The following is an 18,434-nucleotide window of genomic DNA, read 5'->3' as shown; positions in this document are numbered from 1 at the left end:
TGTACTTCCATGCACTAAGATATAGAGCTTAGGCGACCTAAGTACACATGTATATGCATTCATATGTTGCAACGCTGATACGTTACATAGGATTTTTCCATTCGTACGAGGTGACAGTGGTGCTGATTCTGGAGCGATAGGAGAACGCTCCCTGTAAGTATTAAGTCTAGCAAAAGATGCTGAGAATTAACCATAGACTCTTGAACATGGCATGCGTACGAGAACAAGTCACCCGAGCAGCTAGTTCATTTTTTGAGAAACCGCTGAATTTCGTAGATGGGGTTCGTGTGGATGCATCCCAACCTACGCACAGCTTTGTGGTGGAGGAGCCTGCTACTGGTACTAAGCTGGATGTCCTACTGAACTCTATGCACACTAATCTATTAGTACAAGGCCTAACCACATGTGACTTATGCCTCAACTTGGTATATCACTTAAGTACAATAATGCATCCATAGCATTTGACATGTATAGCCTAGTATAGCCTAGGTAGACACTATGCCTAGATAGCCGTACCATGGGCCTAATGTGTTAGTAATATGTATCCTAACATTAGGGTAATGTATTTTTAGTATTTTGTTGATACTTTAGTAAGGAACGGGAGCCTTGTCTACACACGAGGCTATGACTAAGACAGGCCCTAGTCTAGTTGTAGCCCTAAGATCAGTTAAGCGATAGGCTTAACAAGGCCACTTTTATAAAGTCTACGTCAGGCTTTGGGGGGTAGTTAGCCCTACGTTTGTGGAAATTGTTCCATTTGCCAGTAGGCTAGCCTACAAAGTGTTTTGTTTAACCGAAGGTTTCAGCAGCAAAATTATTCACAAATTCTGTATTTATATCATGATCAATGACTGTGACCCCAATTAATTTGTTCACCTTGAAAAAATATTTCCAATGACTAAATGTTATTTTGTTTTGTAGCCTAGGCCTATTACAGTATGTCTTACATGGAATCCCTAGCATATCAGGGAATGTCATTACATGGCACAGTGACAGTTGTAAGCAGACTGTTTGTAGGATGGTAGATATACAGTAACCCAGAGATGCTAAAAGGAACCAGCGTTCTTTTAAAGGTCAAAGGTTGAGTTTTATCCTTCAATTATGTCATATCATTAATGTTTTGATGATAGCCCAACAGACTAGAATTTACAGTACAATTTTTAAAGATGGGTGAAACATTTGATGAAATGCCTCAGAATTCAAAATGTTGTTTGCTTGTTCCATGTTGTAGCCATTAACATTGAGGCTTGCACACAAAGGAGGAGTTACAATTTGAGTTACAGACACTGCAGCTTCGGAATCTCAAAAAAAGTTTCATAAATATATACACTCTGCAGAATGCAGAGTATGGGAACATGCAAAGTTATCATACTTTTTGAACATGCTTCTGGAATGTCCTGGAACATGATAAAAAACATGTTTATATTGTTATAAGCTAACAAAACTGACTGGTCAGCCATGTAAGAGGAACAGGTGACATATTGTATGATTTATTACACACCAATCACATAAATTCAATGGCTTCAGTGGCTAATACTGTATCTTCACATTCAATATCCAGTTTAACTGTCACGATAGACAAAATTCTGATTAATTCAGAAAGTAAACACTAGCATACTTTACAAGGTGTTGAACAGTTCATTGCAAACACCACTGGCATCTCATTCCCTATGTTATGGTATTGTTTTCTCTGTGGTAACCTTAAATTTGATGCAAAAACAGCTCCAACCTTTAGTAAAAATCAGTCGTATTCCTGCGAACTACAGATATCAGCCTTACCCCACAAGGCTGTAATTATATATGTAATATATTCTTAAAAGGCGCATTATATACATGTAAAAACATCTCAACGCGTCGTACAACAAAATTACCAGTGATACGGTGTGGATATGTGGCTATGTGGCTATACTGATATATCTTTATCAACTTAATTTACTATTCCTCCATTCCCCGCTGGTTCTCATTGTTTTGAAAATTAGTTTCTAGATTTTTTTTAATAAATTTTGCATTAAATGAAAATAAAGACTTTTTTCCCCACTTCTCAATGATGGGTCATAGAATAGAAGTGGAAGTATTAATGTTATTATATAAGCTCTGGACTTGAAGATGTTAACGAAGTGATACAGTCTACCAAGGGCCATCATGGATTTGTGGTGTCTGTTGTGTCGTTTAAGTTCGGAAGTACTTTAATTGTCCAAACAGGTAAAACAGCTCTGCCAGTGTCCATGCTTGGACTTCATGTTAACGAACTGTAAAGTCTCCAAGGGGACTAAATATATATATATCTATGTCGTGTTGTTTGAGTTCTGAATCAATTTGTAAATTGTTTCCCTACAGGAAAACAGCTCTGCAAGTGTCCAAGCTCTGGACAGGAAGATGTTAACAAAGCTGTACAATCTGCCAGGGAGGCCTTTAAATCCTGGTCTCAGCTGTCCGGCCTGGAGAGAGGGCGCTTGCTTCAGAAGGCTGCCTTGAAGTTACGGGTTAGTATTTGTCGTGGTCTACCCTGAGGTGGAGTAAGGTAACCCTGGTGTTGTCATGATAAATACTATGCCTTATGATGATGCAAGGCCACCATTACATGCAATCTGGCATTCTCTTTGGAAGGGCAGTGATGGCTGACTCTTTAGATACAAGTAAATGATAAATTTACAAACTTGATGACACATTAACGATATATATTTGTGTTGTTTTTGGCGAATTTATTACATTTCACTACACTTAAACTTAAACTTAAACCACAAAACAGATTGCTTGCGTCTGGGAAAACTTTTTTACTTGGGAAATAAACCCCAAGTACACACACGAGGCCTATGCAACCCATAACAAAATACAGTTTCTATTGAATGTCATATTTCTTTCTTTTAAAAAAACAACACATCTTCTCCTGCAAAGAACAAATTTTTTTTACAACCGACTGAATTTGTTTGAAAACAATTAATCGTAACATCCAACCCGAGGTACAGGGTTAACAACATTTTCATTACAGAGATTTTCATGCTAAAAATAGTCAATGTTTCCTGTGATGTGCTTGGCTTATAGTCCCTTACCGATTGTCTGCAGACATTCTTGCATCTGCAGTGCTCAATAAACATAAAGTATGTAACCACTTGTAGCGTTCTTTTCCCCTGTGTGGAGATATCGTAATTTGTGGTACAGGCTATCACATGTGTGCACTCAAATATTATAACAAGATGCACTTGAATTGCTATGAGACTATCAGTCATATTTAAATAATGGTTTTTATCAGAAAATCTTATGAGTTGAGGAGACAATCTATGAATTTTGTGAGAAGCTATCATCTCTTATAATCTTAGGATTTTTCATGTCACAGTATGTTTCTTCTCACTGCATTGAGAGTTGCTAATGTAAAATGTGCATTCATACCACAGAAGTTTCTGTTGCAATTTTTTGTGCCTCATTGACCACATGCTTCTTTAATTATTCTCTGTGCAACATTCGTAGTGTACATTACTGTACTTTGTGCATCGTCAAAAGTAGCCATTGAAGTTTGATTTTCTTTTGTCATCAACATTGCGTAAAAGGTTATTTACATAGGCCTACTGTAATTTTGCAAACATAGCAAAGAGTTCAGGATAAATGTTGGATCAGGTTTTGAGGATTTGAGCATGTGTATTTGAGACTCATTGTGGAATTTAGCGAGAGATATGCACGCACACTGTAGGTATGGGGATATTTGAAGAGCTGGTTGGTGGAATCACTTCAAGGTCGAAAAACATGGAGCTACTATGGAGTTGGCGAGTAGGGATGTACAAGGGCTGCCCCTGTGTAAACCAGTGAAGCTAAGGCACTGGGCCATCTGCAATTTATATTGTGTAAAACACTCACAAAGTAAAAGCAGTGATACAACCACAAAGTAGGTCATACAATAAACGCAACTGGTGTTCAATTGGTACCCAAGTTGTCTTTTACGGGATGCAAACTTTGGAGGGCTTGAATGATTTATCCCTGGGATGCAAACTGTTTCCCTCTAATAACATTACTGTTACTTCAAACTTAAGCAACCTGACTGGAAATGGTTCCATTTGATTAAACTGGTCAATCTAAATCCCCCCCTACCTCCCCGACCCCCATACTAGCATATGGCTTCAGTTGATTAAGTAATGTTTAGAACTGCAATTTCGTGAAAATTCAAGTTACTGTATAGTGTCTAACTCAAAAGTGGATGAAAGTTAAGCACAAAAGCTAGTTTAATGCTGTAGGTACAGTACTAGTATTAAAGGTGACTATAATGGTCAGAAGCTATCATTTTATCAGTTTGAATTATCATATTCCAACAACCACACTCAATGATTACATTGTGTTCTTATTCCGGTTGTCGAGATATTCAACATCACTATTATGTGTCTGGACTAAGTTCATGCTAACATCAAATCCTCAGAGTAAACTTGATTGTTAACTTTCATTGACTTTTCTGTATATTCTATACTAGTCAGGCTTGGGGCGATTACATCTGAATGTAATCGATTACGATTACGATTACTTGAGAATGTATGATTACGATTACGATTACAGCCTAAAGTTGAAGTCATCGATTACGATTACATTGTAATGTAATCGTGATTACAATCATGATTACATTGTGGTTGCACAATCCTCTGCATATCTGTTTAATATAACTCTCTGCCGGGAAATAGGGCAAAGGAAGGGCATTTACAGTATATACAGACAAAATTGTGGAAGTATATCTACAATTCCTACCAGGCATTACACATTTATGCCTTAACACGTTTAAGATGTGTAACCCATAAGTCCAGTAAAATATACAATTTAAACAGACAAAGAGTAAACAGACAAATACTAAAGTAAAACAAATGAAGATTTTCATGCAACAATATATTTTGTAAACTAATAATTTCTGCATAGCAGCAAAACTAAAAACTCTTTTACATTATAACACCAAAAATAAAACTAAACAGCTTTGAAATGGGGCATTCCAATGATTCCACAGTACATGGGACATGGAAGGCCAAATTAAAAGTAAATTATTTTCATCAAAAAGTGGTCAACTCTGGTAATGAGAACAATAGACTGACATAAATAGCAATGTGCTTTCAATAGCTGCTACACCTGAGCCTTGTGGCCCACTGAACATGGCAAATGGAATTATTTATCAAATTAACTTACTTAAATGAATTTAAAGGGTGTATTTTGTCAGCCTGACTGTTATTGTTTGTTAAGTGTTTAATATACTAATGAAATAATTTTCTATAATCAGCACACCATGTCAACTAATGTCAACCAGTTGTGTATGCAAAAGGATTGTGAACGCTGAGAGGCAGCATTGAACAGAAAAATTCAGGTGATAAAAAATCCTTGAATATGGTTATCAAATCCTCAGTACTTCTAATAGTGTAAGTTTATTGTGCTAGAGAATTCTAGAACAGGAACACTTCTTTGGTCACACTAAAAGCCAATAGTAAGAATTAGTTTTGATCATTTCTACTAATTTTGCCCTTCTCATTCAAATTTCATTGTAATCATAAATGTAATACGATTACGATTACTTTGCCCTTGTAATCGATTACGATTACTTTGTAATTTTCACAAAAGTAATCGATTACGATTACTTCAAAAAATGTAATCGATTGTAATCGATTACGATTACTGATTACGATTACCCCAAGCCTGATACTAGTGTACATCCAACGAACCTCATCATGTTCAAAGCAATTAAGTCGATATAGGATGAAAGCAACACCATTTCGAATCATTTGTACATCAATGAGAATGTGTTGTTTGTCGTGACAAAAAGGTCCTTTGAATTCCAATTTATAATTTGTGTTGCTTCTGAAGAGTTCACCTCCTGAATATTTTGGTAAATATTATATTTTAGATTATTTTAGTACACTTAAAGCTTCCTGCACTTCTATTTACAAGCCAAATAAGGTCAAATCTTGTAGGAAGTGCTGCCAACCTGTAACATACACAGATTGAAGTGATTATTAACATTCTCCAACAGACTAAATCACATTTGTGTCTACGGTTATCCTTTGAAATCCTTTAATGTTGACCAGCACGCAGAACCAACTTTGCATCGCTGCTTTGAACGTCATGAGCAGAGATTATATCAATTATCTGTCTCATGTTGCTTTAGATCATTAATATCATAGCTCGTTCCCAAACTTTGTGGATGTGGCCACATTGGTATCCAGGAACAATCTGCTATTCCATTGGCATCTGCTATGCGGTGTTTCTCCGTTGTTCCTTCTCTGTAGGAAAGACAAGAAGAGTTTGCAAGAATGGAGAGTGTAGACCAAGGAAAACCACTTTGGGAATCCCGGTTTGATATTGAGACAGTCATCGATGGGTTGGAGTACTTTGCTGGTCTGGCGCCATCTATAACTGGTTTGTCTATAATTTTTGCTATTTCATGATCCCAGTAAAGTGGAACTGTTTTTCGTTCGAAATCACCTTTGTTGAAGCGAAGACCAGTCATCACATGTACAGTGCAAACGAGCATAATGATACTTTTATCCCAGCCTAATTTGTTCTTTCAGTAATAACAAGGAATGTTAGAAACTCATTTTCTGAAGGATATCTTGCGTTAATGGCAGTGTGCGCCTTTAGTTGAATAACGAGGTGTCATTTCTTTTACTGCACAATAGCAGGACCATTGTATGGATTAAATGCAATCTGAGAAACTGTGGTTTGTATGTATATATGAAAATTCAGTTATGGAATGAACTGCACGGCGCTTGGTGAGCTATTGTGACACTCATATAGGACATCAAATCTTCTTGTGGAAATATAAATGTGTGATAGCTTTCTAATTACTATGTACATTTGCAAGCTAATGTAAGATCTCGTTTTTGTTGTCATCTTTGACATGCACTGAACAGCACGCCTCCACCCCCACCCCTCCCCCCCCTTCCCAAAAATAACAAAAAAATGTATTCTTCCAGAACATATTTGTGAACTTTTAGGCATTCCATTCTAAAGGGTGCTGCATTGAGAAAGAGACTGCTAGGTCAGTGGTCAGTACAGTATGTGACTTGATTAAAAGCTGGCACATCATCACAATAGTGACCAGAACTTTAACGTTGTCAACAGTGGTACTAGTAAATCCCATTGTGGCTCAAATCTGCCACGATAAACTAAAACAATGATCTATTGTCTTCTTGTCAGGTGACCATTTGCCCCTCCAGGGAGGCTCTTTTGGTATTGTGAAGAGGGAACCGCTCGGTGTGTGTGTGGGTATTGGACCATGGAACTACCCAGTGCAGATGGCAGGGTGGAAGTCAGCCCCTGCACTGGCATGTGGTAACACCATGGTGTACAAACCATCACAGTTTACCCCTATCACTACAGTCATGTTGGCTGAGCTTTATATCGGTAAGTGGTGTTCACATAGTTTAGAAGCATTGTAATGTGAGTCCCTTGTGGCAAGTAGAATAAGTGAAGTTCAAGAGATGTCGGAATCAGCAAGTACCTCAAGTCAGAGACCGGACTGTCAAACTTTTTAACTTATAATTCTGCAAAGTCATTAAAGAATATGTCAGTAACAATGGTTTATCCATAATATTCCATATGTGACATCCATATATATAAGTAAATCACAGGTGATGTCAGAGACCACAGATTCAACACAAAATTCAGGAGCAAGCTCAGAGTATGCACACACTCAGAAGTGATCCAAGATGGTGTCACAATATATGCATTTCTGTCCAGCTGCAAAATCATTTTATGAAACTTTTTTGAACCTTGAACATTGTTGTAGTCACTTGTGAAAGAAGTGTTAACACAATGGCGAGTGAGGTAGGCTCCCAATTTCGTCCATTTGGAAGAAGGGCCTGCCATGGTTTGGTTCCCTCATCATTTATGGACATAGATCAAACATCGTAAAACTGCTAATGTTGATGTTGATTTATCAAACATTGGCACCAGTCTGTATCAGTGTCTGAATAAACATGACAAGTATCTAGGATTGGAACCAAGTAACGAAGAATGATTTTAGCAAGTATTTATTTCTCTACTGGTGCAACATGATGAGTTGACGTCATACAGTTATTTTATAGTGTCTGTCACCAGCCATTATTTTATACATTCCCTTCAAATAGTGTCAATAGGTGTTTCTTGATATTTCAGGAAGATAAGATCAGATGATATTTAGCAGAGCTGTTGTTGCTCTGCCAGCTACAATATAATGATTTTTTCTGAATTATAAGTGCAAGAACCAGCTGAAAGGGTCTCCTTCCTTGTTAAATGTCTCAACATTTTCAACATGATATTTGCCATCAGCCTTGTTGCTAATACCTTTTTCTCAAAAAGTTGGATTGCTTCAGTTGGCTGCCATAGTAGTGTAGCTGTGACAGTGAGATTAACACCATCGTGGTAAGACTCTTAAATTGTGACTAATCCTGTGACGGTAGAAGACATCTCTTATTGTGATTAAGCAGTCATGGTAGCAGACACCTCTGTGAGTAATTAATCCTGTCATGGTAGCAGACACCTCTGTGAGTGAGTAATCCTGTCATGGTAGCAGACACCTCTGTGAGTGAGTAATCCTGTCATGGTAGCAGACACCTCTGTGAGTGATTAATCTTGTCATTGTAGTAGACACCTCTGTGAGTGATTAATCCTGTCATGGTAGCAGACACCTCTGTGAGTGATTAATCCCATCATGGTAGCAGACACCTCTGTGAGTGATTAACCCTGTCTTGGTAGCAGACACCTCTGTGAGTGATTAATCCTGTCATTGTAGCAGATACCTCTGTGAGTGATTAATCCTGTCATGGTAGTAGACACCTCTGTGAGTGATTAATCCTGTCTTGGTAGCAGACACCTCTGTGAGTGATTAATCCTGTCATTGTAGCAGATACCTCTGTGAGTGATTAATCCTGTCATGGTAGCAGACACCTCTGTGAGTGATTAATCCTGTCTTGGTAGCAGACACCTCTGTGAGTGATTAATCCTGTCATTGTAGCAGATACCTATGTGAGTGATTAATCCTGTCATGGTAGTAGACACCTCTGTGAGTGATTAATCCTGTCATGGGAGCAGACACCTCTGTGAGTGATTAACCCTGTTGTGGTACTAGACACCTCTGTGAGTGATTAACCCTGTCTTGGTAGCAGACACCTCTGTGAGTGATTAATCCTGTCATTGTAGCAGATATATTCTGTGCATGATTAATATTGTTGTGGTGCTGTATGCCTCTTGGAAAGATTTTTGCAAAATGTATGTTGAACCTTAATTCCAGCTTTGAAGGTTAGGCATTCATATTTCTTGTAGATCTCTGCATAAAATCTTCATAGATATTAAGTTATAAATGTAATTACGACAACCAGTAGTGAATCCTTTTGTTTGGGAGATGATGATGTAGTTGCATAAGACATTTTCATATATTTTCCAGAGGTTGGTATTCCTAAAGGAGTGTTCAACGTTGTTCAGGGAAAAGGTGAAACAGGACGTTTCCTGACTTGCCATCCTGGAGTTGATAAAGTGTCCTTCACTGGTAGTGTCCCGACTGGCAAAAAAGTGAGTGTTACACTTGAGTATGGACATGAATATTCATAAAGCAGTGATATGAATTATTGACTTAAGGAGCTGTTCATGCTGTATGGACAGAAGGTGATAGTAGAGCTAACTATCAATCCTGGAAGGTGATATTAGAACAAAGGCTAACTATCAATCCTGGAGTGGATAAATGATCCTTTACTGGTTGTGTAGCTACTAGGAAAAAGATGAGCTTTACACCAAAGTAGAGACATGAATATTCATGAAGTACCTACATGATTATTCTTGATTATTCATTAATTTTACAGCCAGTTTGTTTAGCACTACATAGAAGTAGTGACATGAATAATCATGAAGTTCTGATAAGCATATTCATAAGGGCTTTAAAAGTTGTACAGTTAGAAGGTGATATAAACAAAATGCTGACTAAGGATCCTGGAATTGATAAGGTGACCAATATTGGTACAGTAGTCTGGCAACTGGGAAAAGGCGAGAGATGTATTATTACTTAGTGTGTACATGAATGCAGGTGGTACAGGGCTTTACCTAACTAAGCCTTCAAGGAGAAAATAGTGTCCTGTTACAGTAAGTCCACTAAGTAGGAAAGGATGGTGAGCATTATACGACAGTACTGAGAAGTATAGTCAAACATTGTGTGTTTAATATCTTGGGGCAGCTGCTTGGGCAGCTTACTGATTGGTCCCCCTAATGTCATCTTGGGGCAGCTACTTACGCAGCTTACTGATTGGTCACCCTAATGTCATCTAGGGGCAGCTACTCGGGCAGCTTACTGATTGGTCACCCTTATGTCATCTTGGGGCAGCTACTCGGGCAGCTTACTGATTGGTCACCCTCATTTCATCTTGGGGCAGCTATTGGGAAGGTTACTGATTGGTCCCCCTAATGTCATCTTGGGGCAGCTTACTGATTGTCATCTTTGGGTCGCTACTGGGGCAGCTTACTGATAGTTCCCCCTTATGTCATCTTGGGGCAGCTACTTGGGCAGCTTATTGATTGGTCCCCCTAATGTGAACATTTTTTTTCTTTTTACAGGTGATGGCAGACTGTGCATTAGGAATCAAGCACGTCACTCTTGAGCTGGGAGGCAAATCACCGCTTCTCATCTTTGCTGATGCAGACATGGAAAATGCTGTCAAAGGAGCTATGATGGCTAATTTCCTGACCCAAGGAGAGGTTGGTATTTCAAAGGGGGTGATTGGGGGGGGGGGAGGAGACAGGAATGAGTCACTTCATCCTTTATGAACATTAGTTAATACCTCAGGATGTGCAAAATAGGCAAACAGCTGAGTGATTCAGGCAGAGGAATGGCACCATTATGATACCTTATTTACAGTTATTTACATTTTACAAGCCTAATCTAACGAATATATTGTTTTGAGTTTTGTTTTGCACACAGTGTGCTTGTAAGGAAGCCTACATCTGATTTGATATGGCAACTACATACAATACCCATGTGTGGAAGGGGGTAAGAGGGTAGAAAGTCATCAGGGGGGATATAAGGGGGACCGCTCAAGTAGGGGAACTGTGTACCTTTAAACCTTTTGATTTGGATACCTATTACCAAACCAATCACGTTACTCAGTGGCCATGCTTTTATTTATTGAAAATTTAGTGTCACTCTTGTGTTTGTCAAGTAAGATCAAGAAAATCACCCCTCCGCTACCCCCAGAACCTCTTCCAAAAAGAGAAAGGTAAATAGCATTCACTAGAGCTTGAACTTCAGTAGGCTATTCAGCATTGTTACGAATGCAGGATTCTGCATCTCGGACGCAATCGTTCAGCCAGGGACGCAAAACCTTCAAATTGCTTGCGTCCTGCCAATGCAAACTGTTTTGGGGGGAAACAAACCCTAAGTACACAAACTCACAACTTGGCCCATTCACCTTACAGACTTATCACTATAGCTCTCCGTTGCGCATTGTTTTGGCAGGGGATGGTCATTATAACTAAGTATTGTGCATTCCTGTAGAGGTATTTTAAAGTGAATGTTTTCATGGAGGACTGTAGGGACACAAGTTTTTCCCGAGCGGATGCAAACATTTTTAAGACGTTGCGTCCCGGGAGGCAACTTCTAAAAATCCTGGTAACTAATACTGCTAATACACTTTCATTAACTATCTTTTGATGGTCAGAACGTCCAGCCAAATGAGTTTTCTATTTGTTTGTAATCTTGCATTTGTTGTCAAATTTGTTGGGTATCGCTGAAGACTTCTAAGATACCATAAGTTACTGCCCAGAAAGTAACCTAGACCAAACTTATGTACACTCAAACAAATGAACAAGTTATACCAGATCTGAGGACACTGGTCGTAGAACGTATTTGGATATGATGTGTAAAAGCAGACAGTAAAAACAATTCCCCTGCCGTTAATATTTATTGCACGTGGTAAGAATTCATAATTTTGTTTTAAGAGTGAGAAAATAAAAAATTTGCTTTGCATATCCCTCCCGCCCCTAGTAAACCCCTCTCTACTTTAATACCCACTTTACTATTCGTAAGTTCATTCACGTCCTCCTTTCATTTTGTTCTTACTTATTACTTTCAGGTTTGCTGTAACGGTACGAGAGTCTTTGTAGAACGAAGCATTAAAGATGAATTTGTTGAGAAGCTCGTCAGCAAGACCAAAGGGATGAAGATAGGAGATCCAACGAAGGATGGAACTATGATGGGAGCCGTGATTTCAAAAGAACACAAGGAAAAAGTACTGAATTATGTCCAAGGAGCCAAGGAACAGGTGAGTAGACCAAAGTAAACAACCCTCTTTGTGAAGTGACTACATCTGAGATCAATGTACCTGCCTACCTTTCACCATTACTATTCTACATGGAGTTTGAAATGTTTGTGGAAGCTGTGACGAAGGAGGATCAATATATCAAGAGGTGTTGAATTGGTTAGATAGCTTCAAGTCGGCAATATGTGTTGGTTCTCAACCTTCAACAAATGTAATGCTTTACAGGGAATTAATGTTTTTATGTGACTTAAACAAGCACCAGTCATGAACCCAAAACATTGTTTCAGTCTGTGCTCATGTGTCATTGACAGAAAACAGTCTTTCAGTCTGTGCTCATGTGCTTCAGTATACAGAGATCAGAACTATGGCTCATGAAGGATATCAAAAATAAAATAGTTCATTACAGTTGGGACGTGTTGAAGCAGGCAGTGACCAGTTTTAAGAAAGGCGTACCATGTTGTCAACTGATATAGGGATTGTGTATGTTCAGTATCTGATTTAGTGTACTCGGTATGGTGAGTCAGTTGGTGAAAGGTACATGGTCATATGACCAAGAAATTCATTAATATTCATGAATGGGCGTGGCTAGAGTGTTATCACAGTGAAAAGCTTCTAAGCAATGATATCTCAAGACCAAGGAGTTGTCTTTAACAGATGTACAGTCATCCAGGAAAGTTCAAGGAAAGTTGATATGTACTTATCTCTTAAAGCATTCTCAAGTGTCTGTTATCAGTTTCACCCTTAGAGCTTCAAGGGGTCAACAGGTTATCTCAAAAGGTGGAAAAAATTGTCTCAATGGTCAAAGGGTTATCTCAGTTGGTCTCAGATTGGCAATTTGTTTTGTGATTTATACCAGGTGACTACTAGATTGTCAAAATATTTCACAATCTGTTGTAGAACTCTTAGTCTATAATATAACAGGGATTTGCATTAGGAATTGGAATAACAACTCTATACTGTGAAATTCTTACCAGTGAATTAAATGGTTGTTGCTTTGTCAACATAATAACTGATTCCTGATACCTTTTTTTATATGTTGCCCCATTAGTCAATAGATAATGGTAAATTCCTCTTCATTGTGGTGTGCACAAGTCCATATATATTAACATGTATGGCTTACCACACTACGAATATGTTTAGGCATAGAAACCACTGTTTTGTTTTGGTAATATTCTGTCTGCCTGTGGGCAGAAATAAACATTGCTGTTCCCTTGGACTTAGTATCAATTTAAATTTCACTGGCTCCCAAACCGAGTACAATTTTTGGCTTCAGAGAAGCTTTGATAATTTTTTTTCTCCAATAAATATGACTAGTAACCAGTGTTAGGGTTGTCACTCTAGTTTGATTAATAAATTGTAATACTCTGCTGACTATTTTCAAACACTTTACAGGGAGCTAAAGTACTTTGCGGAGGTGAGTCTTTCACGCCCGATGACCCTGCCCTCAGCGGTGGCTACTACATGACACCATGTATTCTAGATCAGGTGGAAGATCACATGACCGTTGCTAAGGAGGAGATCTTTGGCCCAGTCTTGTCTCTCTTCACTTTTGACACAGAGGAGGAAGCCGTACGGCGAGCAAATGATTCAGAGTTTGGACTTGCAGCAGGAGTGTTCACAAAGTAGGTGTTACGGATACATTTATCACCCTACACAGTATTACTTCAGCGTAGGTGTTACGGATACATTGATCACTGTAATTACTACAACGTAGGTGTGATGGATACATTTATCACTACATAATACAATGTAGGTGTAACAGATACATCACTGTAATCACTACAACTAAGGTGTTACGGATACATTTATCACTGTAATTAATACAACGTAGGTGTTACGGATACATTGATCACTGTATTTACTACAACTTAGGTGTTACGGATACATTTGCCACTGTATTTACTACAACGTAGGTGTTACAGATACATTTATCACTGTATATACTACAATGTCGACGTTATGGATACATATATCACAATGAAATTACTACAACTTAGGTGGTACAGATACATTTATCACTGTAATTAGTACAGCTTAGGTGTTACGTATACATTGATCACTGTATTTACTACAAAGTAGGTGTTACGGATACATATAGCACCCTACACTGTATTATTACAACGTAGGTGTTACGGATACATTTATCACTGTAATTAATACAACTTAGGTTTTACGGATACATTTATCACCCTACACTGTATTATTACAACGTAGGTGTTACGGATACTCTTATCACCCTACACTGTATTACTACAACTTAGGTGTTACAGTGACATTTATAATCCTACACTGTTATAGATACATATATCACCCTACACTGTATTATTACAACGTAGGTGTTACGGATACATTTATCACTGTAATTAATACAACTTAGGTGTTACAGATACATTTATCACCCTACACTGTATTATTACAACGTAGGTGTTACAGATACATTTATCACCCTACACTGTATTATTACAACGTAGGTGTTACGGATACATTTATCACTGTAATTAATACAACTTAGGTGTTACAGATACATTTATCACCCTACACTGTATTATTACAACGTAGGTGTTACGGATACTCTTATCACCCTACACTGTTTTATTACAACTTAGGTGTTACGGATACATTTATCACTGTAATTAATACAACTTGGGTGTTACAGATACATTTATCACCCTACACAGTATTAATACAATTCTATTCACTTTTGGAGTATCCTTGTGTGAAAGATCAAGCAAAGTATCAAGCAAAGTATTTTGCATTCTGAGATGTCTGTGGACATTAAATCAACAACGGAGTGATGGATATCTCTGTCATACTTGCTGCGTAGATGTATTATAGTGAGAACATGTGCCCTATTGTTTTTGGCAGCCAGTTGGGACAATTGGGACAATCTAAACTGTACCCGGATATCCTGCTCTCAAAGCACTGATATTGTCAGTACAAACAGTTCCTAAACTTGATCTGATAGAAACATGATATTCATACTGCTCGCACTGACAATACGAGTGCTCTGAATCGGGACATGATACTACAGTATAGAAAAAATCGTCCTAACTGGTTGGTTTTGGAACAGACCTTATGAGTATAAATGATGTTATGGGGTCAGACATAAAAATCTTTATCGTTCCCTCGCCCGCCCATTCGAGTTGTCATCAAAATCGGTATACAGTTGGTGTAGCTGGTACATGTAGACCTTATTTTTATTCGAGGACCATCTGAGACCCAATTCTGGGTCCTTTTTTTTTGGATTAGTGGGCCCAAATTTTATTTCCAACTCAAATTCATTTCTTTGAACCCGAATTTGTGGAGCCCAATATTTTTGGGACCATTTGGGCCCCCATTTTGCTTACATTTGCAACTGTAATTCAGATTGTTGCCAAACTTGATATAAAGTTGTTGGCTAATAGTACATGTGTGCCTAAATATTTTGGGACCATGTGGGCCCAAACAATTCCAGGCCCATTTCTGTGCCAGGTGGGTCCAAATTTTATTAGTTCAACCCACTAATGTGGGTAGAGCTTATGTTGAGAATAGCTAGTCTCATTTCTCAAGCCTACTTCTACAATTGTTGGCTGAGTTTGTGAAATTTGCAGCGAAGGTGCCACATTGGGATGGCAATATAGCTTGTTCATTTAAAGATGATTTAATAAAACTTTGCACCATTTTTCAGTGTCTTAGCATTCGTTTTAGAATTCTCACTCCTTCGATAATATTGATAATAGGATATGGTAGTGAGCTCTATCTGGAGGGAGGACGCTCATCAGGGTATGTGGAACAACCTTAAGTCTTAAGCCATTGTACATCAGAAGGCAGATCCTTCGTATGCCAATGAGGTACTTACCCATGTGTGCGTGTCAATTGCCCTGAAGGTGTATCACCCCTTACCCTTAGTTGATGTTGATGATTGCCAGTTTATCTCAGGGTGCTTTTTCACTAGATCTGGATCAGATCTCAACGTCAGAGTCTGATCCTGACCTCGGGATCACGCAGTTCAGATCCGAATCTGATCCTTCCTATTTTGATGCTGGAAGAGACCAGGATCTGATCCAGATGTCGAGATCAATTTTGCAATTTAAACACTCCCACATCAACAGAGACCCGAGATATCCAGCGACCTCATTACGTCACATGCATTCTCGCATGAAATTCCAGTCCTGTATCATGCATGTGTTAATTCATTTTTTTTGTCATCATTAGCAGGTTAAACAATAAGCAACCGACCGAGCAAACACTTCCTTAGTTAACAGAAATTCTTAGACGATTGTAAGTAAATATTTACTTGTACTGTCAGAGAAGATCAGAGAAGTTTTCTAGCTGTCGAGACCACCAGGTGATCGGGAAGGCCTGTTTTTTTTTCTGAACACAACTTAAACATAGTGAAGTACAGTAAACACAAGACAAACGATACTTGTCCGTGATGTAAAACTTTAAGGAAACATTTCACCTACACATTTCCTCTCGACATTTTTTACTTCAGTTAAGTTAATGTGGGTCATAAAAAGAGAGTCATGAAGACAGTAACATTCTTGAATTTATTCTCCTTGGATTTACTCTTTACTACCAACGAACTAGACTTGGACCACTGTAGGCAAAGCTTCAAAAATACTCATCTTAGAGATCGCGACACCTCCTTCAGAGAATTAGATGTTTTCAATGCAATTCAGGAGGGGAGGGGAGGGAAAAACCGGTTTTTGAGCCAGATTCGTTTTTTTTTTCTAGCCAAATAAACGGTTTTTAGTCTTCGCGAAACCGTGCAAGCTTACATGACACATATCCAATCCAATTTTTTGCCAACATCCGGTGAATAGTGGTGGAGGATCAGAGTACGACTCATGTGTAAATGCGTTCGGATCAATGCATAAGTTTACCCCATGGAGAGATGATCAACTGATAACATCAGGGTATCTGGTCCAGATCTAGTGTCAAAGCACCCTAAGTCTAAGCAGGGAAGCGGTCCAAATTAACAGGCGTTAACAATTTTTTTTCAACTAAAGCTCAATGTTTATCTGTACTAACTGACTAGAGATTGTCTGTATATATTCTTTACTTCTAACAGTGATCTGAAACGAGCTCACCGTCTCTCTGCTCAACTTGAAGCAGGCTACGTCTGGGTTAACAACTTCAACCTGAACCCGGTTGGATTGCCCTTCGGTGGTTTCAAGCAGTCTGGTATCGGAAGAGAGAATGCTGCCGCAACAATTACCCAATTCACACAGCAGAAGAGTGTTTACTTTGAGATGGGTGATGTAGACTGCCCATACTAACTATTGAAGTCAATCAGCTTCCAGCAGTTAACTCATCATGGGAATTGTCTGGGAGATGGGTGATGTAGACTGCCCATACTAACTATTGAAGTCAATCAGCTTCTATCAGTTAACTCATCATGGGAATTGTCTCGGCAGATAACAGCATACTTGCAGTATCTTGGACGGTTTTAACATGTAGTGGGTTCTTCAATTTGAGGATGCCTTTGGGCAATCTTGGTGATGGAGTGTGTGCATGTGTTTGTTTATGAAATGCCTCAGCTTGGAAGGCAATTTGGATTTATGTCATACATGGTATGTGGATCCACATTATGAAGTACATTGAAACCTATTGTTACTGTGGTTGGAAGGTCAAAATCTGAGAACCTTGTAAACAATACTAAAATATGATAACATCAAAACTGAAGGTTTGATACTTGGTATGTGAATTCACTTTGTTGAGTTCAAGTTTTGTTAGGAGGTCATTGGAGGTTAACAGACCAGATGCCTTGTAAACTCCATAAAATTCTCTTAAGGTAAAGAATGGATTTACTTAAAACTTGGTTTTGTAGTTCTACCTTACTGAGTAGACATAGCCTTTTGGGGGAGTTCAAAGGGGAATTTGAGGTCAAAGTCTGAAAACCTTGTAAATATGAAAACCTAAAAAGTAAAACTTAGACTTACCTTTCAAAATTTGTATGTTGATCCACCTTATTGAATACAAGATCCCTAGTCTTGGCTGTGGAGGTCAAAGGTCAATTGAGACCAAATGATGTCATAGTCAGACTAAAAATTGTAAAAAAATTGAGTTACTTTACACTTTGTTTGTTTTCCCACCTTTTTGAAAACAAAATCCAGAGTCCTGCCTGTGGAGGTCAAAGTCATTTGATGTCGGAAAGAAGTTTGGAAAACTCTTAAACACGATAACTCCAAACGTAAAACTGTGCACAGTTTACATGTA

The 18,434-nt window shown here is 38.4% G+C and overlaps 1 protein-coding gene across 2 annotated transcripts; it reads left to right on the top strand.

Annotated features, from left to right (window-relative positions):
* Positions 1-96: 96 nt before the first annotated feature.
* On the top strand, positions 97-17,636 carry LOC139963556 (4-trimethylaminobutyraldehyde dehydrogenase-like). Of its 2 annotated transcripts, none has more exons than XM_071964412.1 (9): positions 97-339; positions 2,338-2,483; positions 6,240-6,369; positions 7,150-7,356; positions 9,377-9,501; positions 10,534-10,674; positions 12,048-12,236; positions 13,626-13,855; positions 17,287-17,636. In XM_071964412.1, the coding sequence occupies exons 1-9, from the start codon at positions 177-179 to the stop codon at positions 17,492-17,494; spliced, it is 1,539 nt and encodes a 512-aa protein (XP_071820513.1). In that variant the 5' UTR covers positions 97-176; the 3' UTR covers positions 17,495-17,636. The 2 variants fall into 2 exon arrangements, with proteins under 2 accessions (XP_071820513.1, XP_071820514.1); XM_071964413.1 differs by lacking the exon at positions 97-339 and adding an exon at positions 398-425.
* The last annotated feature ends 798 nt before the right edge of the window (positions 17,637-18,434 follow it).

This window comes from Apostichopus japonicus, chromosome 22 (genome assembly GCF_037975245.1).
Source record: "Apostichopus japonicus isolate 1M-3 chromosome 22, ASM3797524v1, whole genome shotgun sequence".
Taxonomy (NCBI): domain Eukaryota; kingdom Metazoa; phylum Echinodermata; class Holothuroidea; order Aspidochirotida; family Stichopodidae; genus Apostichopus; species Apostichopus japonicus.
The sequence above is the reverse complement of the archived record's forward strand: the minus strand, read 5'-3'. Positions and strand labels throughout refer to the sequence as shown.